Source organism: Dromiciops gliroides, chromosome 6 (assembly GCF_019393635.1).
Source record: "Dromiciops gliroides isolate mDroGli1 chromosome 6, mDroGli1.pri, whole genome shotgun sequence".
Lineage (NCBI taxonomy): Eukaryota > Metazoa > Chordata > Mammalia > Microbiotheria > Microbiotheriidae > Dromiciops > Dromiciops gliroides.
The window spans coordinates 69,245,474-69,269,157 of record NC_057866.1 but is presented as its reverse complement, the minus strand read 5'-3'; the positions used below and the strand labels follow the sequence as shown (position 1 = coordinate 69,269,157).

At 37.5% G+C, this 23,684-nt stretch overlaps 1 protein-coding gene across 1 annotated transcript in view; it reads left to right on the top strand.

Annotated features, from left to right (window-relative positions):
* Positions 1-23,684, top strand: part of ZCCHC4 (zinc finger CCHC-type containing 4) — a 66,682-nt gene that overhangs the window by 18,814 nt on the left and 24,184 nt on the right. The window contains 3 exon segments of the mRNA XM_043973175.1: positions 6,731-6,803; positions 18,741-18,891; positions 21,389-21,489. Of these exon segments, the coding sequence (XP_043829110.1) occupies positions 6,731-6,803; positions 18,741-18,891; positions 21,389-21,489 (325 nt within the window).

The following is a 23,684-nucleotide window of genomic DNA, read 5'->3' as shown; positions in this document are numbered from 1 at the left end:
AGTTATGGAAGATCTGTTTTGTTTTGCATCCATTTGATGTCCTTTCAATTTAATCTACCAATACTCTAGGTTCTGACTTAAATTAGGTATGATGTCAACTTTCTGTAACCTTATTTTTCCCTTCATTGCCTTTAACTATTATGTGAGGTAATGTTGCTAGAAATGTTCTACCTTCTAACAGTTTACAAATGACTCTATATTCTAAGCTATGTGTTGCCTTAGGCCAGGCCATGCGTCTCTCATTGGCAAGGTGATTAAATGTTTGTTGGCTGAGTCAGTTCCTGGGCTCTTTCAGCCCCCTGTGATAGTGACTATTTTACATTGATTAAATTTCTATCATAAATGATGATAATCAGAGTTGATGTCATGTTCTTCAGCCATTTACCATTTTTCAGTCAATAGCTTATTTGAATAGGTTGATTGAAGCTGTTATAATTGTATGACAGTATCTTTGTATCACCTTATCCTAATTGGTATTGATTTTGCCCTTAGCACTCTGAGTAGTCTGTGCTCTGACTACACACATAGAGCTGTTTCAGAAATGGCTCCCTACTTTATAACCAGTTGTTTCTTGTTTGTTGAATTATTTAGTTTCCTTCCATTTTTTAAAATAATGCTTGGTGCTTTTTTCATGAGGTGTCTTCTCCCTCTTCTTTAGGTTGCTTTGAGGTTCCTGAGTGGTCTACAAGCCTTTGGCCTTTATTTCTTAATTCTAATCAAATTTTTTGCTGCTTTCTCTGTGCCCACCTTCATTCATGTCAGTGTGACCAAGTATCACAGTCTTTGTTGACTTGATTTAGAGGTTCTTGTCATGTTCTTCAGAGAATTTCTTCATCCTTTGCAATAGATGATGGTACATAAGCTGCAGTTATCTTCACAGAAATCTTTTGTCTTATGCCTGTTATGTATACTGCAAGGTGAGATGGTCAGATGTCTCATGAAATGATGCTTTTTGATGCATGATGATCAGTTCCCCTTTTTGCTTATTCAAGGAGAATCTGCGAGCTATATCTTCATCTAGATGTGTTTCTTTATATCTTTTGGCTTTATTCAGAGAGAATGTCAATACTGAAGTGGTTCAGTTCTTCCAGCAGTATATCACCTCTTTGGTTGTTGGACAAAGGTATCTCATTTCAAGTACCAAGAGTTCAATGACTATTGATGTATAAACTGTGGGATTCTTTGGATCAACAGGCCCCCCCCAACCCCCACCCACCCTCACAAGCTGCTTCTACCACCATTTCTGGAAGTAGAAAGTGACAGAGGAAAGGTGAGCTCTTCAACAAGCCTTGAGGAACAATCATCACATAGTGGTTAACCCACTGGTGATGAGTTTCTCTATTCTTAATTTGGTTAATCTTGGAAATTAGACCCAGTCTGCCTTTTGGACTTGATGCATTTCAAGCTCAGTTGAACATGCTAGAGTTTGCCCTTTAGTGGCATAAACTTTGAGAAACCAAGGCCATGGTCACACCACTGTGAGGATGAAGTCATTAAAATGTAAAAGTTCACATTTAGTTGCCTTTGGGAATTAATTTGATAAACAAAAATCAATCAATCAGCAGGTATTTGTTGAGCGCCTTACTATATGCCAAGCATTGTGCTACATGCTAGCAATAGCTGGAAATAAAGGTTTAAAAATGAAACGATCGGGGTGGCTAGGTAGTGCAGTGGATAAAGCACTGGCCCTGGATCAGGAGTTCTGAGTTCAAATCTGGCTCAGACACTTGACAACTTACTAGCTGTGTGACCTGGGCAAGTCACTTAACCCCATTGCCCTGTTTAAAAAAAAAAATGAAAACAATCTCTCCTCTTAAGGAGCTGACAGTCGGTGGGGGAGATAACACGTAAACACATAGAAGTATAGACAGAATAAATACAGGGTAGTTAGTGAGGACCACTAGCAAGTTGAGGAATCAGGAGAACTACATTATGTAGAAAACGATGCTAGAGGATTCTATAAGGATAGACGGGATTCCTGAAGGTGAAGGTGAGGAAGGAGGTATTCCAGGCATATGGAATCATCAGTGCAAGGCTTGGAGAAGGGAGATTGAATAGAGATACAAGGAACAGATAAAAGGGCAGTTTGACTGAATTGTGAAGTCTGGTTAAGAAGCATTTATTATGCTTCTTGTTTGTTCTGTGCCAGGAAAGGTGCTATGTGTTCTTTGAGAAACAAAAGGAAGGAGATAGATGTGTGAGTCTGAAAGGTAGCTTGGGGCAAGTTGTGGAGCTTTTAAAACTCCAGAGGAATCTAGAATGAAATAGGGATCCTCAGGGTTCACTTGAGTGAGGGCAGTGACATATTTATCTTTGCTCTAAGAAAATCTCTCTTAAGATTGAGAGCATTGGGCAGCTAGGTGGTACAGTTGATAGAGCACCAGCCCTGGAGTCAGGAGTACCTGAATTCAAATCCAGCCTCAGACACTTACACACTTACTAGCTGTGTGACCCTGGGCAAGTCACTTACCCCAATTGCCTCACTAAAAAAAAGATTGAGAGCATTGCAGAATGTAAGATGGATAATTTTGATTACATCAAATTAAAAAGGTTTTACACAAACAAAACGAATGCAGCCAGATTAGAAGGAAAGCCAGAAAATGGGGGAGGGGGAAAATTACAGCAACTTTCTCTGATAAAGGCCTCATTTTCTCACAAATCTAGGGAACTGAGCCAAATTTTTAAGGATATAAAAATCAGTCCCCAATTGAAAAAATTAAAGGATATGAACAGGCAGTTTTCATATAAAGAAATCAAAGCTATCTATAGTCGTATGAAAAATGCTCTAAATCACTATTGATTAGGGAAATGCAAATTAAAACAACTCTGAGATACCACCTCATGCCTATCATATTGGCTAATATGACAGAAAAGGAAAATGACAAATATTGAGGTGGATTTTTGAAAACTGGGATACTGATGCCCTCTTGGTGGAGTTGTGAATGATAAAAACCATCCTGGGGAACAATTTTGCTTAAAGGGCTGTCAAACTTTGCGCTCCTTTGACCCAGCAATACCCATACTACATCTGTGTCCCAAAGAGATTTTTTAAAAAGGAAAAGGACTTCCTTTACAAAAAATTTATAGCCACTCTTTTTGTGGTGGCAAAGGGTTGGAAATTATGGGATGTCCATCAATTGGGGAATGACTCAACAAGTTGTGGTATATGATTGTGATGAAATACTATTGTGCTTGAGAAATGATGAGCAGGATGACTTGGAAAGATAACATGAAACTGATTGCATTAAAAAGTGAGCAGAACCAGAAGAAAACAACAATATTGTACAATGATCAACTGTGAATGACTTAGTTATTCTTAGCAATACTAAGACGAAGACAATTCTGAAGGACTTAGATGAAAAATGCTATCACCCTCCAGTGAAAGAACTGATGGAATCTGAATGCAGATTGAAGCATACTATTTTTACCTTCTTTCTTTTTTTTGTGTTTTCTTTTACACCATGACTAATAATGGGAATATGTTTCACATGATTGCACCTATAGAACCTATATCTAATTGCTTGCCATCTCAGGGATGGATGGATGGATGGATGGAGACAATTTGGAACTCAAAATTAAAAAAAAAAAAGAATGTTAAAATTTGTTTTTACACATGTAATTGGAAAAAATATTTAAAATAATGTGGAAAAAATTTTTTAAATCTCTTTAATAGACTTGTCAGGGATAGATTAGAGCAGGGAAAGACTTGAAACAATAGTGTTTTTTCAAAATTTTAAAAAAATTCAGTGGAGGTAATTACCTTAAACATTCCATCAGTAATTCTTGATTATTTTCCAGGGAAAACAATGAATACATTTAGCTTAAGGTTACTAAAAAAGTAAATGAGTTATCCTTCAAAACTTCAATACATTTGATTAAATTAATTTCATCAATATGGGTAGTCCCTCCCTTAATGCATATTGCAGCTCATTTATATCTTCTTATCTTTTATGGTTCTTGTCCATGTTTCTACATGTATAGCTAACCAAGTTTCCACTCAACATGCTCTTAAGTCTTTTTACATTTCATAGGTCCTACCAGGGTACCTGGCTGTTCCTCAAAAGATGAATATCCCTTGCTTTTTCCACATGTAATCACTTGCTTTTGTCTTGTGTCCTGTCCACTTTCTTTTTTGACAATCCCTTTCCCAGATTATATTCCATATGCCACTTCTTGAATGTAGATCATGCCTTAAAACATGTAGCTTATCATGTATGACTTATATTGAATTGCTTGATTTCATAGAGGGGGTTGAGGAGGGAGAGAGGAAGAAAATTTAGAACACAGAATTAGCTCAAAGATCTTAATGTCATCAGAGTTGGCTCGAAGAGGGAATAACATACCCAAATGGGAGGAGTAATCTATCTAACCCTGCAGGAAAGTAGGAGGGGAAGAGGATAAGGAGGGAAGGGTGAAAGAAGGGAGTGCAGAGCGGGAGAAGAGGCAGTCAGAAGCAAAACACTTTTGAGGAGGAATAGGGTAAAAGAAGATTGAAAATAAAGTAAATATCATGGGAAGGGAATAGGATGGAGGTAAATAATTATGATGATTGATTATAATGGCAAAATGTGTGGTACCTACTTTGCTGGGCTATTGTGAAGAAAATTCTTTGTCAAGTTTAAGGTACTATATAAAGGTTATGATGAACAGGATGCTATCAGAAAAACCTGGGAAGACCTACATGAATGCAGAGAGTGAAATGTACTATATACACAAGAACAGCAATAGTGTAAGATGTTTTGCTGGGAAGGACATGGTTACTTTCAGCAATGCAGTGATCCAATCTAACTTTGAAGGACTTATTGCAATCCATTTATAGAGAAAGAACTGATAGCATCTGAAAACAGATTGAAGCATAATTTTTTTTTTGATAGTTCCTTAATCTGAAGTTTTGTTTTTGTCTGTTTTCTCTCCAGCCTGGCTAATGTGGAGATGTTTTACCATGACTATCATGCATAACTTATATTGACATTGCTTGAGTTCTTGGGCCGGTGGGGGTTGGAAGGGAGGGAAGAAGAGAAGTTGGAACACAAAGTTTTAAAAATTGATTGTTGGGGCAGCTAGGTGGCACAGTGGATAAAGCATGGCCCTGGATTCAGGAGGACCTGAGTTCAAATCTGGCCTTAGACACTTATCATTTACTAGCTGTGTGACCCTGGGCAAGTCACTTAACCCCCATTGCCTGCCCCCCCCAATGTCAAAATTTGTTTTTTACATTTAATTTGGAAAATAAAATTCTAAACAGAAAAGAAATTTTAAAATTAAAAAAAAATTTAAAAACATGTTGCTTATGTTTCACCATCTATTATCTGTTGTTCTTTGAGACATATGCAAATTGATTCTTTGAAGATTGCAGCATTCCAAAATGCACAACCATAACAACATCACTGTCACTTGCGGAGAATGTTTATTTAAAAAAAACAAGTCTTTGTGTTCCGAAGCATCTCTTGGATATAACTTGCTCTTCTTCCCAAATTCAATCTAGTCCATTTTCCAGCTACTTTTTAATTTTGTTCATGTTCAGTGCCCAGATATTTTTTTTAATTAATGGACTAATTTAGTGAACCAGCCATCTAACTATATTGTATCTGAGTGATAGTCATATTTTATCCTTTTAATTTTTCCTACATGGATTGTTAGGGTGATTTCTTTTAAGGAGGCCTTGTGATGTGCTACACTCAGCACAACTCTGATGTAAGTTGTAGCATCAGAGAACCTCACAGTTCTATAGGGTCTCCCCCTTTTATGGGACCTTGTCCAGTATACCCATTCTGATACCTTTGGTGAGAGTATATCTCAATATTTTATTCATTAACAATAAACACTTAAACAGTTATCCTTTTCTAAAAAGGTCTTCTAATTATGCTTTAAATAAATTAGAGGATTTGTCAGAAAATAAAATAATCTAGTCAGAAAATACATTAACCTTTCTAGCTACTGATTGCAGTGAATATAGTATGTATTGATAGCCATTAAGTATAAAGCTGAGCTGATTAATATTAGAAAATAAAAATGTTGGTGTTGAATATTTATTTTTTCATTGTTAATCACAAGTGAATATGACTAACTGATGGTAATCAAATGTACTGATGCAGTATTTTCTAAAGTTGCTAAATATGTATGATGTAAAAAAAATTCCATTCTTATTCATTATCATACCTTGACTTTAATATGTATATTGAATGACCCAGATAATTTTTTTTATACAGCAATTGCTTACTAGGCAGAAGGAATATTTGTGTTTCATGCTCAACTATTCTTTAGCTTTACCACTGACTTCTTATACTTGGGTAAATTCTTTTTTCCATATGTAATAACAATATATGGGGGGCGGCTGGGTGGCGCAGTGGATAAAGCACCAGCCCTGGATTCAGGAGGACCTGAGTTCAAATGCGGCCTCAGACACTTGACACTTACTAGCTGTGTGACCCTGGGCAAGTCACTTAACCCCCATTGCCCCACAAAAAACAAAAACAAAAACAATACATGAACAGAAGCATATAAGGACAATATTTTGTATCTCTAGTTATTGTGAAAGTTAGTTTGATGTTTGGAAAACACTTTGATTTCCTCAGATAAAAGAATGGTGGTAAATAATCAAAACCAGCCAAAGACCAAATGTATTTTGATATCGAAAATATTTGTCACAAATCCTTTAAATGAGTTGATTGAAAGTGTTTGCTCTAAAATATTTGTCATTATTCAAATAACCTAACAAATTATTTTCTAGGTATTCACAATTTTATACAGAAGAGATCTTCTGCCATTATAACATGTTTAATCATCATTTCTTTGATGGAAAGGTAAGAACATTACTACTTTTAACTTAATCCAACATAGTATTTGTTAATTTAATAAAGTAAAGCTTTTTAACCCAAATCTTGAAAGAATGAGATGATTTGATTAACATTATTGGCATTCTAATTATGCCTAGAGTTGTAGGAAAACAAAATAAAACAAAAAATGGTCTTTTAAGGGAAATTTTTCTCCAAAAAGTATGCCTTTGGCACTGCAAAATGAGATCCACACCCTTTTCAGAATAACAAATTAAAGGGTTTTTTCCTTTTTATTGAAAACGGGAAAGAAAGAGACAAACTTGGAATGTCTATGTTCGCCACACCGTAGTGAGATTTTAAAGTTACTTCATGTAATCACTTATACCAACATTTACCTTTTAAAAAATCAGAGGTCTGTGGGATTTTTCCTCTCTAAAGTAGTATCATGAGCAGCAGATAAGCTAATCTTTGCCTTACAGAGATTGCATTTTCACAAAAATACACAGCTATATAGTTAGATATCCCTCTGATTATTAAATTGTATTAGATTATAATTTGAATGATTATAAATTGAATAACTGAATTGTATTGAAAGTATATTGAGTGCATTGGTGGCTCTATTGCTATTTTTTAAAAATCTCTTAATATCAGAATTTGGCAAAGCTAATTGAGGGGAACAGAAGTCCAGATGTTTTAAAGTAGTGAATTATAAAAAATGATCTATATTTGCCTTTGAAACTCTATTGTGGAAAAACATTCAGTTACATGTTTAGATTAAAACACGGTGTGTGTGCCCATCCCTAAAGCCTCAGACTCAGACTGTGTTTATGCTTGACCTCTAATGCTTGCTCCTAGGAGTAGGATGGGCACAAGCCATAGATAATCCACAAATTTAATCCCCTTATAGATAACTGGAAAAAGTGACTGTGATTCTTAACCATTACTTTTCAGAAGGTAGTCATCTATTGGAATGGTTGATCTTGATGGTCAAAAATACCGTACCATTTTGACTGAATTTTACTATTGGCTTATTGTGTGTGAATCCTTTAACTTCTCCAGGCCTCAGATGTCTCCTCTGTAAAATGAGCATGTTAGGTTATGAGGTGTCTTTTCCTGAGGTTCCACTCACTTCTGAAATTTGGTACTAACCTGTTCTACGATCATACCTTTTACGGATATCCTATATTAATTTCCCTAAAATCTTCTTGATTTTCTGTATTTTCAATTAACATTATCTCTTGGGAGAAACCAGTTCACTGCCTTTATTACCATATAATGTAGAACCTGTTTTATTCTGTAATCTTTTTTAAGGTTTGAGGGGTAGCTCAGGTAGCTTTGAGTTTTAATATTCCTATACTTGGGGCAGCTAGATGGCGCAGTGGATAGAGCACCGGCCCTGGAGTCAGGAGTACCTGAGTTCAAATCCGGCCTCAGACACTTAACACTTACTAGCTGTGTGACCCTGGGCAAATCACTTAACCCCAATTGCCTCACTAAAAAAAAAAAAAATATTCCTATACTTGGTGATCAAATTGTGAATAAATTTTTGATGATGTAATGGCTTTCTAAGGCAAGTGGACTATAAAACCTTTTAATTCTAGGAGTTCTATCTTATTTTAAATTCATTATTTTACCCCAGATCTCCTTTTAGGAAATGTTTGGCTACATTTTATTTCATCCATGACACCAGAAAAACGTATCTGCCATGAGGCAAACAATGGTATAGGTGGGGAGGGAGGTAGACAGACAGAGAGACCTATGGAATATACTTCAAACAGATTTAGGCTTGCCCCTAGAACCAGAAGGAACCACAGGAGCCATCCATTTTATAGATGAGGAAATTGAGACTCAGGGAAGTTAAGTGGCCATTCAGAGTCACAAAGATATTAAGCATCAGGGGTTAGGATTTGAACCCAGGTCCTCTGACTCCAGAACTCGTGCTCTTTCCACTGCACTACAGTGTCTCCTCTTCTTAGTGGATAGACTTCCAAGACCTCTCAAACATGAACGAAGACCCAGGAAAGTTAAGGATTTTGCTCAAGGTCAGAGTCAGGGTTCAAACTCATTCCATATTCCTTCAATGCCTCATTACCCCTTCTGTGTGAATTTAAATCAGTAGAGTAAATCCTTCAATGAGGGCTGTTTACATTAACCTTTATTTCCAATTATACCATATCTTTCTCTCTCAGTATACAAGGTATGCATATTTGTGTAACTTAATAGCATTTTTCTTTTTTTTTAAGGTTTTTTTTTTTTTTTTTTTTGGTGAGGCAGTTGCAGTTACATGACTTGCCTAGGGTTATACAGCTAGTAAGTGTCAAAAGTGTCTGAGTGAACTCGGGTCCTCCTGACTCCAGGGCCCGTGGTCTATCCACTGCGCCACCTAAGTGCCCCAGCATTTTTCTTTGTTAATGGGTGCTCTCCACTTATGTCTTCACCTGTACATCGCTATGAGCAAAGCTCTTGAGGATTACAACCTTTTTTCATTCTTTCTAAAACTGCTATTTTCTATGGATGGATGTGTGTGTCTCTATATGTAGACACACAGACATATATGTATATATGTGTATATATAGACACTCACAAAAAACCTGTAGATGTATGTATGCTGTGTGTGTCTGGCCCACACAGGCTTTGTGTGTCTTTATATACACATATGTACATATAAATATGTGTATATACTTATATAGGTATGCGTGTTGCATGTATCTAAACATAAAAATATATAGCTGTAGCTAGCTAGATACACACAGACAGAAGATAAATACATATATAGATGGTCCCAAAAGTCTTAGTGCAGTTTTACACACTTTTTTTTTTTTTGTGGGGCAGTGAGTGTTAAGTGACTTGCTCAGGGTCACAGAGCTAGTAAGTGTCAAGTATCTGAGGCAGGATTTGAACTCAGGTCTTCCTGAATTCAGGCCTGGTGCTTTATCCACTGTGCCACCTAGCTGCCCCATGTCTTAGTGCAGTTTTAAGCTGTCCTAAAATGTTTGGGATACTCTGGATATAATATGTGTGAGTGTATCATACCACAGATTATGGCATGTCTGTTTCCCTACAGTAAGGCTGTATTATGCGTTTTTTGTTGTCTATTCCTTTCTGTCTTGGTATGTCCAGCTGGCTGATAAACAGCTCAAATTCATTATTTCCAAAGCAGAACTCGTGATCTTTGTCCCTAAATCCATGTTCCTCCTAACTTCGCTCTTTCCATTGAGAGCGCCATCACTCATCCAGTTGCTCAGGTTTGCACCCTAGGAATCCTCCTCTGCTCTTCCCTCTCATTCACCCTGATGTTTTTTTCTATTCTAACCTCCTTAACATCCTCAAATCCTTCTCCTCCTCTCCACTCATACCAGAACCACCCCAGTTTATGACCTCTCATCGGTTCTCTTCCAGGAGCTTTCTAATTGGTCTTCCTGTCTCCCTCCAGCCTCCCCTCTCTCCAAGCCATTTTCCACCTGGAGGTCAAATAGATATTCTGGTTAACAAAGCACAGATCTGAAGCATCCGCGATTTCCCATTGCCTTTAGGGTTAAGTACAAACTCTTTGGCATTTAAACCCCATCATACCCTTGCTGTAGACCATCTTCCCACAGTGACCACACACTTCTCCCCCTCACATCCTCTACACTATCCTCCTACCTGTTTCCTGTCTGTAATATCTCACCTCCTTTCACCTTCCTACCTTTGCAAAGCCTGTCCTCCCATGCTTGGAATGCTCTTCCTCCTTACTTCTGCCTCTTGGAACCCTTAGCTTTCTTCAGCACTCAGTTCCAGTGTCATCTCAAATGTTCCTGATTACCCTCTTTTTATTAGTCATCCTCCCATTTTCTCCCGGTGAGAGCTGGGACTGCCTTACTTTTCTTTTTGTATGCTCAGTACTTACCATAATAATGCCCTTTGGTCCTCTTTGAATACTCCCTTGCACTCATCCTTTTATATGTACCTTTCTCAATCATTTTCATAGAGTAAAGCTGAATAATAGTTATTTAAAATAGTAAAGAAATTTAGTAGACACACATTTCCAACATCCATTATACTGTTTGCCTTTTAATTTTGAACATTAGAGACCAAATACAAATAAAATTAAGTTTGAACATCCCTATGGACTAGTAAGGAAAGGGGTATGTGATCATTTAATCCGTTTTTGCTGGGAAGTTTTTTATCTCTAATTTTTTATTGGAGATGTAGTTATTTAAGTGGACTTGTGAGAGTGACAGATTCCATTTTATCTTCATTAGAAGAAAGAAGTGTCATTAGGCCTCCCTATTTTAGGAGCAGCCTCTGGATGATAAATTTGTTGTTGAATAGCTATTGCCACTGCAAGGAGTAAGGCATAGAAAACCCAGCTGGTGATGGTTGTGACTGTTTAGAGAATACTAAAAAACAATAGTCAAGGATGAAGGAAGGAATCCAGAGGGTCTGTTAGCAGTGGTAGAGAGCAACTTTTGTTAATGAGCATTTGCTTTCTACAGATGCTCAACAACTGTATTCCAATTGACCTTGAGCCTATCTGTTAAAAAATAATTATTTTTTCTTTCACAACATGACAAATATGGAAATATGTTTTACATGACTGCACATGTATAACCTTTATCAAATTGCTGCCTTCAATGATGGGGAAGGGGAGGGAGGGTAGGAAAGAATTTGGAAATCAATTGTAGAAAACAAAGGTTAAAAATTGGGAAACCATGAAGCATTAATTTTTTTTAAAGAACTTAAAAAATTATTTTCTTGATTGTCATTTACTTTTAACCATTTCTTTGGAAGCCACTGCATCTCGACTGACACTCCAATACTGGATCTTCCTTCTCTAATGACTTCCAATACACTATATTATATAGATCGAACATTGATTAAACACGTACTTTGTCCTAGGCACTGTGTTAAATGCCAGTGATGCAAAGATAAGCAAGATGGTCCCTACCCTGGAGGTGCTTAGTGGGAGAAGACAGCACATAAAGGGGAGCAGTATGAGTGACTGGGGCTGCAGGGCACTGTCCCTGGCAGAGAGGCAGGGTTCTGGTGGGATGGGCGTGATGAGAATGTTCACTGGGGAGTATGTGACTAGGCCTAGAGGAGGAGTGGGCATATTTTTTACTCCTTTCTGCTACTTCCAGACCATGTTTTTGACATCATCCTTTGCTTGATGTTCACATGTTTCTAAATCCCAACACTGGATTATTTGCCACCATTGACTGTTCTGTACTTCTACTTGAACACTGCTGAAAACTACTCAAGAACGTCTCACAGATGGGTTTACTGCAAATTTATTTCTCATCTTGCTGAACACTCACTGCTATTCAATAATCCTAATTGTTTTGCCTGATTGACTTTCTCACATTCCTTTCATAAGCTGTTCCAAAATTTTCCCTTCTCTCCTCATGTCACCCTGCCCTGGCTAAAAATCCCCTCTATACACTTCCTCATTCTTCACTTCTTTATTCCAATCTCTGAGCAAAGAGGTCATTCTTACCTTGACAGGATTATACTTGTGTCATTGACCCAGTCCCCTTTTCATTCCTTCTGGGCCCTTTTCCCTTTGAACATTTGATCCCTCTGTCTTATTTATCTAAGCTATTGGGGTTTTTGTCCTTACTAACTACAAATATGTCCAAATCTTCTTTTTACCTTAAAATGCTTCAATTTGCCATCCTCTCATTTCGTCATTCTACATCTTTCTTCCCTTTCATAGCCCAACTCCTAGAAAGTTTTATCTGTATTTTTTGCCTCTATTTCCTCAATTCCCACTTCTCGACCTTTTGTGAATGGTTTCCTGACCCTGCCACTTTACTGAAACCACTTTCTGCAAGGTTAACAGCTGCTGAATCCAATGGCCTTTTCTCAATCCTCATCCTAATTGACCTCTATGTAGTTTTTAACACCATCAACCATCCTTTCTACAGGGTAGTTTCTCTTTCCTTGGTTTTTGTGACTTTTCTCACTTGATTTTCCTTTTCTGTCTTCTTTGATGGATCATTATTCAGCTTTTCTTCTCAAAGCATAGATGTCACTTAACACTCTGTCCTGGAATTCTTCTCCTTATACTTTCTCCCTGGGTAATATCATCTCTCCTGGGTTCAGGATGACTCCCAAACTGACCTAGATGGTCTTCTAAATTCCAGTTCTATATATCTATAGCTTCCTGCACGACATCACCTGTTGACCCAGTTTCATATCAACACATCCAAAACAGGATTCAATATTTTCCTTGTGAACTTACTTCACTTCAAAAATCTCCCTATTTCCGTTGAAGGAACTACCATCTTTCCACTAACTCAGTTTTGCAACCATTGACTTACCCTTGACCCTTGACCCTTCTTACCCTGACTTACCAAGTCATTTGCCAGTTCTTGTCAATTTTGCCACTATGTCATCTCTTGCATCTGGGCCAATCCCCTACTTAGGGAGCCATTACACAAGTTTAGGTCCTCATCAATTCCCCGTAGACTATTGTGATAACTTCCTAATTTGTTTCCCTGATTCCAGTCTTTTCTCTCTTCAATCTGTCTTCTATAGAACTGGCAAATAAATATTGCTAAAGCACAGATCTCACCATGTCTCTCACCTGCTCAGAATATCTTCATTCTTTCTCTATTTCATTTTCATAAACTTTTCAGCATGGCGTTTCAGCACTTCCACTCTCTGACTTCTACCTACCTTTCTGGATTTACTTCATATTATCTTCCTTTCTGCACTATATTTTTTAACCAGATGGACCAACTAGCTAGTCCCCAAACTCAACATTCTCTTTTCTCTCTTCTCTCTCTGTACTTTTGCACAGCCTGTCTTCTGTTCTTGAATGAGCTCTATCCTCACTGCAGACTCTTAGAATACCCAGATTTCTTGAAGAATCAGTTCAGGTGTTACTTTTTACTTGAGGGCTCTTCCCTGACCTGTCATTAACAGCTGGTCACTGCTCTTTATCTCCTCCAATTCTCATATATATTTACTTGTGTGTACTTCATATCTCCTGAGTAGAACATAGGCCCCTTCATTTTTGTCTTTTTATTATCAGTGCCTATTATAGTACTTTGCACAGAGTAGGTGCTTAAAAATATTTGTCGAATTGGATGTAAAATTTGAAAGAATTTCAGCATCATTATTTGTTCCTAGTTCTTCACATAAGAGGAAAAACAGAAGAAATGACTTAGCTGAACTGAATGGTGATGAACCTTCTTGGTGAATGGATGAATGAATAACCCAACCATTTTGTGCTATAGGAGTTCCTTTAGGAAGTTTATAAAAACTCTTCTGGGGGGAAAAGGATATAAGTATTGAAGTTTTTAAAAGTCTATCGCGTGTTTCTTCTAAATTGAACCAAATATAGAACTGTACATTTTATTATAAAGAAAATATATAAATATGTTAAATTCTAAAACCTGTTATAATTTTGTGTCCTTAAAGTGTAGCTTTACCCTCACAGGAATCCTCTTGAAATGTGCTGTAAAGTCAGTAGCCTAGAAATTTTATAGCTTTGTTTTCCCCAAACAACTTATATATATATATATTGTGATGTTTAAAATCTTAATTGTGGTCACCAAAAATTAAAAGGCTTCAGTACCAGTCTTTGGGCATTAAACATTTATTAGAGCATACAGATATTTACAAAGAGTTCAGAAGGTTATGAAAAAGAAGTCCTACCTAGCCTAGAGTTCCAGCCTGGTTGGGTTCTTCCTGAAGTCCTCCTCCACGAGCCTGCTTTAATCAGGAACACCCTCTTTCAAGCTGTTTTAATCAGCAATCCTCTCCAAGCTGTTTGTGGAAGCTTTTTTATACATCTGGAACAGAGGCGGTCCTTACACCCTGCTTCAAGGTGATTGGTTGGCGTCATCCAAATCCATTGTCTTTGAAGGTGTTCTCAAGTTAAGTTCACAATCTAGTTTCTGAGAACAATACCTTCTTAAGGGATAGCCAGGTGTGATTACAATCCAATTAACTTGAAGTAGGCTTAATCAGCAGTCAATCACTCTCACTTGATTCAATCAGTATAGATTAATCTACAGGTGGGTCTTCGAGTATCTGCTAAAATCCCATTATTTCATCACATTCCCCCCTTTGTTTCTTCTAGGAAGAGGTGTTCCTAGATGAAACAGTAAAAATAATTAAGTCTTTGTAAGTCTTTTCTCAGTTCTCTTGTCTTCTTGGAGTGGTAAGATGTCATCAGGAGGAAGCTGGATTCTGGTCTGGAAAGCTGGATTCTTCTTCTTTAACTGAATTGCTGGATTTTTTACTAAACCTTAGCATAGCGTTGTCAATGATCAAATTTAGTACATTCCATTACATTCCCTCCTTTATATAATAGAGGGTTGAGGTAGTTATGCAATCTATAACACTTCTTACCACCATGTGTCTGGATCAAAGCCAAATTTAGTAACGTGTTTATGTCACCTGAAAATGTTATGGAAAGGTTATCATACCACATCTCATGGTTTCGAGACATCCAGTAGGCCATAGGTGGATGGATTCTGACTATGCCATCAGACTTAGTGAAAGAAAAAGAAAACTTTTAGAAGGGAGAGAGGAAGAAACTGGACTGTGTCCAGCAATTGTGATCTATATAGTTGCCATCATAAGCAAACCATAGACTTACATGTACCTGTCTCTCCTCCTGTTGTACATATATTCTCTACAGGGCCTATATCAAACTCATTGTAAGAGCAGTTATGTCTCTGAGATGATAAGTTTCCATAATTCATAAATCTCATATTAATTCACCAAAGACAGTATGATGGTAAAAATGCATGTTATGCTGCATAACTGATATGTGCTTGTAATATATACAATAATTCCAAACCATACCCACAATGTACTAGTCACAATGACATGTAGAAGGAAAAGCTTGTTAAGGTTAATAGTATTTAAGCAGTCAGAATTTGGGGTATGCCACATTGTTTCAACTGGTTCTCCAATTCTGTGCATGTCAAAGTGGCAGGGGTTTCTGAATTGTCATTAATTTTTCTAATGCTATCATAATGTTCTTTATGGTAGAAAATGTGGAGTTCTCTAGCATCAGTTTTGTCTGTGCCACTGATTTTCAATAGGGGCTGATTCATCTGATGAACTACCACATTCAGCTGATGATGTCTAGCAAATGCTACAATCATATCATTTCCTCCCCACTTTCCAAGTTGTTTCAATTCATTAACATATTCTTCAAAAGGAGAGTCAGTCATTGTAAAAGACTCAAAATCAGTTCTATGGTTAAGCATATAAGAAGCAGATTCTTGTCTGTGTCTGAGATGATTCCTACAGTGACCTTCTAGCTGATCTGCTAAGGCCCTAAAAAGGCAATTTCCATCTCCTGATACTTTACGAAGACTGAGTCCCAAAGCATTTAACTGATCAGTGGGATTATCAAATGGGAACTGCCTATTTCCTCTGAACTCTCTTTGCTCTTTAACAGTTGCTATCGTTAGGGTTTTTAGCTTTTTAGCGTCTACCTCAGGTCTATCTGAAATCTCTTCACCTGTGAATGGTGCAGGCTTTACATGAGAGCAATGAATCCATGAGTCTTTTTCACCAATTTTAATGGCAGTAGGAGTTGTCAATAATACCTGAAAAGGTCCTTCCCAGGCAGGTTGGGTTCCACTGGTTCTCTGAAAATTCTTTACATATATTTTATCTCCTGGGTTGAAGTTATGCAATAAAAAGTCTAATGGTCCTGCCTGGACCACAGCTCCTGCCTCATGGAGTTCACGTAGCCTGGTCTGTAATTCCTGTACATAGGAGGCAACAGAAGTATCACCTCCCACCAGTGATGTATAAACTGGGGAAAAAGTTTTAGCTTGGATAGGAGGGTGACCAAAAAGCATTTCATAAGGAGATATATGAAGTTCTCCTCTTGGTCTACTGCGTAGATAGAATAATGCCAATGGTAGAACATCAGGCCATTTCAAATGGGTTTCAGTACATAATTTGCCAATCATACTCTTAAGCTCTTTATTCATACGTTCGACTTGGCCTGAACTTTGTGGATGGTAGGGCATGTGGAATTTTGGAGTCACTCCCAAGAAAGAGTAGATTTGGGATAAAATCGAATCAGTGAAATGTGTGCCTTTGTCAGAATCGATGCGGGCTGGTGGGCCAAAACAAGGTACTATCTCTTTAAGAAGAATTTTGGCAACAAAAGCAGCTGTGGCTCGGGGGCTGGGAAATGCCTCTACCCACCGAGTGAGCTGATCAACTATAACAAGGCAAAATTTATAATGTCCTGCTTTTGGCATAGTAATATAATCAATTTGTAAGTGTTCAAAAGGTGTATATGCTAGGGGACGCCCTCCATAAGCTTTGGCCTTAAAAGCATACTGATTATAAGACTGACATATCATACCAATAAAGTGGCATATGCCAAAGCCGTATTTCGAGTCAGTAAAAATGGTGGCACTCTTATCTTTGGCTATATTACAGGCCTGTGTAAGAGCCACAAGTTCAGCAGCCTGTGCACTAAAATGGGAAGGCAGAGAAGCTGCCCAGAGGGTGTCATAATCAGAAACTACAGCAGCTCCCAGTAAAAACGGGTTCCCTCTCTCATAAATGAGAACCATCTGTATAGAGAACAAGATCGGGATTTCTAAAGGTGTATCAAAAAGATCGTCACGGGGTTTTTCAGCCATATCAACTAAAGTAAGCCACAGTCGTTGCAAACGGTTCCCCCCCGAGAATGGTCAATTAGGGAGTAGTGTTGCTGGATTAAGAAACTGTGCAGCGTTTTAAAGTGATATTCTCATTACCTAACAGGGTTATTTATATCTTATGCCTACCTTTGATCTGAAAAGGCTTGTGTTCTGTGACGTAGTAAGAGAGCCTCCACTTCGTGAGGGCATTGAACAGTTAGAGGGTACCTAGGACCAAATCAGAGGCTGTTTCTACCAAAAGGGCTGTGGCCGCCACTGCTCTAAGGCAAGGTGGCGCTCAGCCGCTACAGGGTCCAGCTGAATTGAATAGTAGGCTATAGGGCGTTGGTTAGCCCCCCAGTGACTGAGTCAGGACTCCAGAAGCCACCCCCCTTTGTTCATGCACAAAGAGAGTGAAAGGCTTACTATAATCTGGTAGTCCTTTAGGGTTAAAGTATTATATATATATATATATATATATATATATATATATATACACATACACACACAGCATATACACATATATACATATATACACATATATATATACCCACATATACCTCACACATCATAGAAACTGTGCATTGAGAGGGCTTCTAGGTAACACATTCAGAAAATGATGTAACCCATGTTTCTGGGACAATTTAATGGAGAGAGAATTTTTGTATATTTACATATTTTGTGCGTGTGTGTTAAGATGATTATAATGTATATGGCATTGAAAATGTTCTAAATATAATAAAAGAAAACCTGAAAAGGAGCAGGTATGATCTTGTGTTTGACAAATAGAGATGCTAGTTATAAATGTTAAACTGATATTATGATAGTAGATGAGCTAGTGAGGAATGAAAATTGCTTTTGGTGTTCTGTATGGGTAATTAAATTTAATTTTTGAATGTTATTGCTTGAAATATTTTGCCCTTTGATAGTTATAATGCTAGAATATTGAACTGTCTAAATTTGCTTTAAAAAAATAAAACAGGGGGTGGGCTAGGTGGCGCAGTGTATAAAGTTACCCACCCTGGATATCAGGAGTACCTGAGTTCAAATGCGGCCTCAGACACTTGACACATTACTAGCTGTGTGACCCTGGGCAACGTCACTTAACCCCCATTGCCCCACCAAAAACAAAACAAACAAAACACCTGTTTGCCAGTAGAAGTCAAAGGCAATACCATATGGAGAATGAATAAGAAAATTTTTTTGCCTCAAGGATGCTGAGATGGCAAGTGTGGGTCTTTGATGACAAGGTAACTGAAACTTATTCTGGGCACATACTTGTCCAAGTAAGATTAAGTACTCATTTGAAATATTGATTTTTAAAATGAACTTGTATCTTTTGTAGGCTGCTCTTGAAACTTGTAGAAAATTCTTACAGGAAGATAAAGGTGGAGGACTCATTCTGGTGACAGATCCTCCTTTTGGAGGCTTAGTAGAATCACTGGCTGTTACCTTCAGGAAGTTTATGGATATGTGGAAAGAGGAACAAAGCCCAGGTATGTAATTTATATCAACTGCTGAATAAATACATAACTACTTCCATTTCATAAAGATAAATTTAGCCCAGTGATGTCACTGACAAACTATGAATAATTTTTTTTAAGTTCTTACCCCCTTAAAATGCTTTTCTGATGTTGACTTGTCCTGTGAATGTTTTATATTTGTCTGTACTTTGATAATTCGATGGTTCTGTGATCTCATCAGTATGAGTCAATACTCTCTCCAGTGGCAACTCAGCCGTTCTTTTTGATCTGTATGACTCATGCCTATGTCTCCTGCACATTTGCTATAGGAGCCTCACTTAATATGCCAAAGCCCTTCTTCTAGATCTCTCAACATTGTCTGCATACCAGGAGAATGTATGGACTCACTACCAGTTACTCATTTTCAATACATACTTTTTTCCCAGTCATTCATTTCTTGGGATCATCCTTCCCACCAATCTCTTGCACAAATCTTTATTTATAATCTCTTATACCAGTTGATTCATACTAACCACATCCATCTCCGTTGTGCTGTGGGAGGATTATCAACTTAAGATCTTTGGAAATTTGTGATATTTCATGACTTAAAGTCATTCAGGATCATCAGAAGAATATTTTTGTTTTAAAAAATAGACCTTTGTTTCAGGGAGAACCTTAGCTCTTTAATAGCACTACAGAATTTCTCTAATTCCTCTTAGCTAACTCTTTTCTTCCTTTTCTTAGAGCTGCTTAGAGCACTAAGTGTTTAAATGACTTGCCCAAGGTCACAAAGCCAATAGGTGGCAGGCAGCATTTGAACGGAGGGCTTCCTGGCTTTGAAGTTAACTCTGTCCACTCTGCCTGGATGAGATCTCTAGTCACTCAAAAAAGTGCCATCCTGATCTTATTTAAAAACAGCTTGTGGAATTTTTGGGGGTGAATGGAAGTTACCTTAGGAGCCTTAACATGGCTATCACATGATTAAAGACTTGAAGATAGGCAGGCAGAGAAATAATTTTCTGGTTGGATGTTGTTTATGTACAAATATTCTCAATGGATTCCCAAAGTCTGCTTTACCTGTGCGCTTTGTTCATCCATCATATCCTTTACTGTCTCCTCTAGGACTTGATGTCATGGGCATATACTTTTACAAATGTTTCTTCTCTCCTCAGATGCCTTTGATGCCTCACCATTCATTCTGTCTTTAGTTTCTTGTAACTTGGCTTTTTCTCACTAACACTGAACTTAAAATGTTCTTTCAAAGTCACCAGAGATCACCACATCTGAAGGCCTTTTTTCCCTTCCTCATCTTTATGACCTCTATACAGCATTTGACTCTTTTGACCACCTCCTACTTGCCTTCACATGAATCTCTTGCAATAATAACTAACAGATACATAAATTTGTATCTGTTTTAATGATGGAGCTGCAGTCTACAAAAAAAAAATCACTTCTTTCGAATGTTTATTTCCTAAAAATTAAATATATAATTTTGAGTCGTGAAGAAAATGCATTAGGGCTATATCAAACCTACATATGCTTATAAAAATGAATCAAATCATCTTTTTGAACAGTGTTTTAAATTTTCTATAACTGATCATGTTTTACATATGCCATACTTTTCATAATGCAACTAAGCATTTCAAGTGGTTTTCCTTTTAAAGTATCTTGTCAATTTTCATAAAGAACGACTCTATCTTACCAAGATCCTATTCATGCATTCTTTTTTTGTTTGTTTTTTTAGTGAGGCAATTGGGGTTAAGTGACTTGCCCAGGGTCACATAGCTGGCAAGTGTTTAGTGTCTGAGGCCGGATTTGAACTCAGGTCCTCCTGAATCTAGGGCCGGTTCTCTATCTACTGCGCCACCTAGCTGCCCCCATGCATTCTTTACAACTGTGTTTGGGTATAAGCCAAAATTCCTAGGTCAGTAAATGATAACACAGCCTATTTATGTGGGACTGTTTTGATCTTATTAAGAATCTATGTTAGGGGCAGCTAGGTGGCGCAGTGGATAGAGTACCGGCCCTGGAGTCAGGAGGACCTGAGTTCAAATCCGGTCTCAGACACTTAACACTTGCTAGCTGTGTGACCCTGGGCGAGTCACTTAACCCCAATTGCCTCACTAAAAAAAAAAAAAAAAAGAATCTATGTGGGGGGCAGCTAGGTGGTGCAGTGGATAAAGCACTGGCCCTGGATTCAGGAGGACCTGAGTTCAAATCCATCCTCAGACACTTGACACTAGTTGTGTGATCCTGGGCAAATCACTTAACCCTCATTGCCCTGCAAAAAAAAAAAAGAATCTATGTGACTACTGATTGGCTGATCCACTTCATCCCTCAAGTGCCTTCTACAAGTTGACACATTAGATCCTGTAGATAAAGGTCATAGAACATCTGGCTGTTTTCCTAGCTGTCTGTCCAGGACTTCACACTGTGCTTGTCATATAGTAGATTCTTGATGAATATTTTTTTTAACTGACTCAATTATTTTGCTCTTTAAAGTTCACTTTTTTTCCCTTCTTGCTCTTAGATAATAATAGCAAGGAACTACCATTATTTTGGATTTTCCCCTATTTTTTCGAATCTCGAATTCTTCAGTTTTTTCCAAGCTTCAGTATGCTGGATTACCAGGTACAGTGAAACCTATATTTCCTAGTTCGGTCAGGGAATAGGTGTTCTGATAAAATAAATATTTGATTAATAGCAATGTGATATATATCTATATATCTATATCTGTTGGTATGTTGAAATATTATACTATGCTATACTATTATTTGTTATGTCGTGTTTATAAATATAATATAAATGTCATGTACACACAATGCCAAACTTATCCAGAACAAAATCCATAATGATCCAGAAATTACCTTGCCACATCATGTTCATTGTGGAATTCAGTTATTAATTATACTTTATGTGCGCAAAGTTAATGGCAATTTCTGGTTGATAGGCTAGTCACCAAGTGAATCCTTTATTTATTATTCCTGGCAGCTGTTAAAGGGTAAGGGGAGGTATATACAAGAGCTATGGCTCATGTTGGAGAGGTGGCTCAGTGATATGAATGGTGGGGTATTTATTCCTGTTCTAGAAGAAGATCAGTACCATAGTGTGCATTGCCATAACATCCAGTGGGCTTAGCTCTCAGGCTGTTGTGAACTCTCCAGACTGGCCGTGTGCCCTGCATTTCCAGATCCCTGAATGAGGACAGCATGTTCTGATTAATTAGACTCATCTGCAAAGATTCCTACCTTGGGCTTCAGGGCATCTCTAGGAGTCATGTGGTCTCAGTGGCAGATGTTCCTTTTACTTAGAACTTCTTAACATCACATTAATGATAAGATACAGCCAGAATCTTATTTTCTAATTTTTCCTTTTTCAAATCTCATTTTCCCTTTTAAACTTTCTCTGAATTCCTGTTTCTTTTTTTGTGAAATGCCTACCACTTTCATCTCCTTCATGGAGCAGAGGGAGTCCTGACTATACTCTTCCCCCAGAATACTTAAGCTAGATTTGTGGTTACCTGGATCACATACTTGCCCAGATTCTATTATTTGATGACTCATCATTCAATTATTCCCAGTGATGGGGCAAACTCTTCTCACCTTCTTTTTAATTACATTCTTAAAATATGTGATATTTTAAAGATAACTGTAAAACTTAATTCAAACAAAACTAAAAGGAGGTAGTTCTCCCATCCCACAATAACATTAACATAGTAAAACTGATTTTGTTATTTCTTTTTTTCTAGTATATTATTTTTAAAAGCTTAGTCTTACAACTAATTGTGACATACAGGTAACCTTAAATTCTCAAAGCCTATGCCATCAGTCTACAAGCTCTGAAAGTTTCTATGAAGCTGGAAAGGCTTTGCATAAAAGCTGATGCTAGTTGCATCTGCTGTCTAAGGATTGGTTCCTCTTTACTAATAGCTTGTTACATCAACCCCCAGAACACTACAAAGTCTCCTTAGTGAAGTCCATAAGTATCCTAAAGAGGGAAAAAAGGAAAGGAGAGAAGAAGAAAGCAAGGAAGGAAGGAATAAGCATTTATTAATTACTTACTACGTTCCAGAAACTGTGCTAAGTGTTAGAAATGCAAATACCAGCAAGATTTAGCCATCAACACTGGAAAAATGAAATATGTATTAAAAAATTCATAAGGCCCATTTTTGGCCTTTAGCTAGCTAGACAATCAGGTGAGCTAGCCCAACAAAGTGTGTGTGTGTGTGTGTGTGTGTGTGTGTGTGTGTGTGTGTGTGTGTGTACATATGTGCATATATGTGTGTACACAACTATTATACACATACATCTTGGACATCTTCTGCAGATGGGCAGTGAATTGGGCCCAGAATTGAATATGAGGAGCATGGTGAGACAGATTGCATTTGGAAAATTGTGCAAGCTTTCCATGATCACAAGCTGCTCACTGCTGCTCAAGCCCATCTTTTTTAGCATCATTATTTTCCCATTGATGCCGTATGGCTGCATATCATAAAATATTACATTCTCAGAAGAATCAAAATTGCCAGTGACCCCCAAACTAGCATACCCTTTGACCCAGTAATTTCATTAATGGGCATATATCCTAAAAGTATTATCAAAAGGGGGAAAAAGAGTTTTCTGTTTAAAGATTTATATAGTGGTATTCTATTTAATGATTAACCCCCCCCCAAAAAAAAAAAGCCAACTGGAAGCAACCTTACTGTCCAACAAAAGAAAAAAATTTAAATTGCAGCGTATTACAGCAGTGCTTTGCACATAGAAAGTACTTAATAGATGCTTTGTGTATTTAATTATTCCAGTTAATGTAATAGAATATTGCAATGC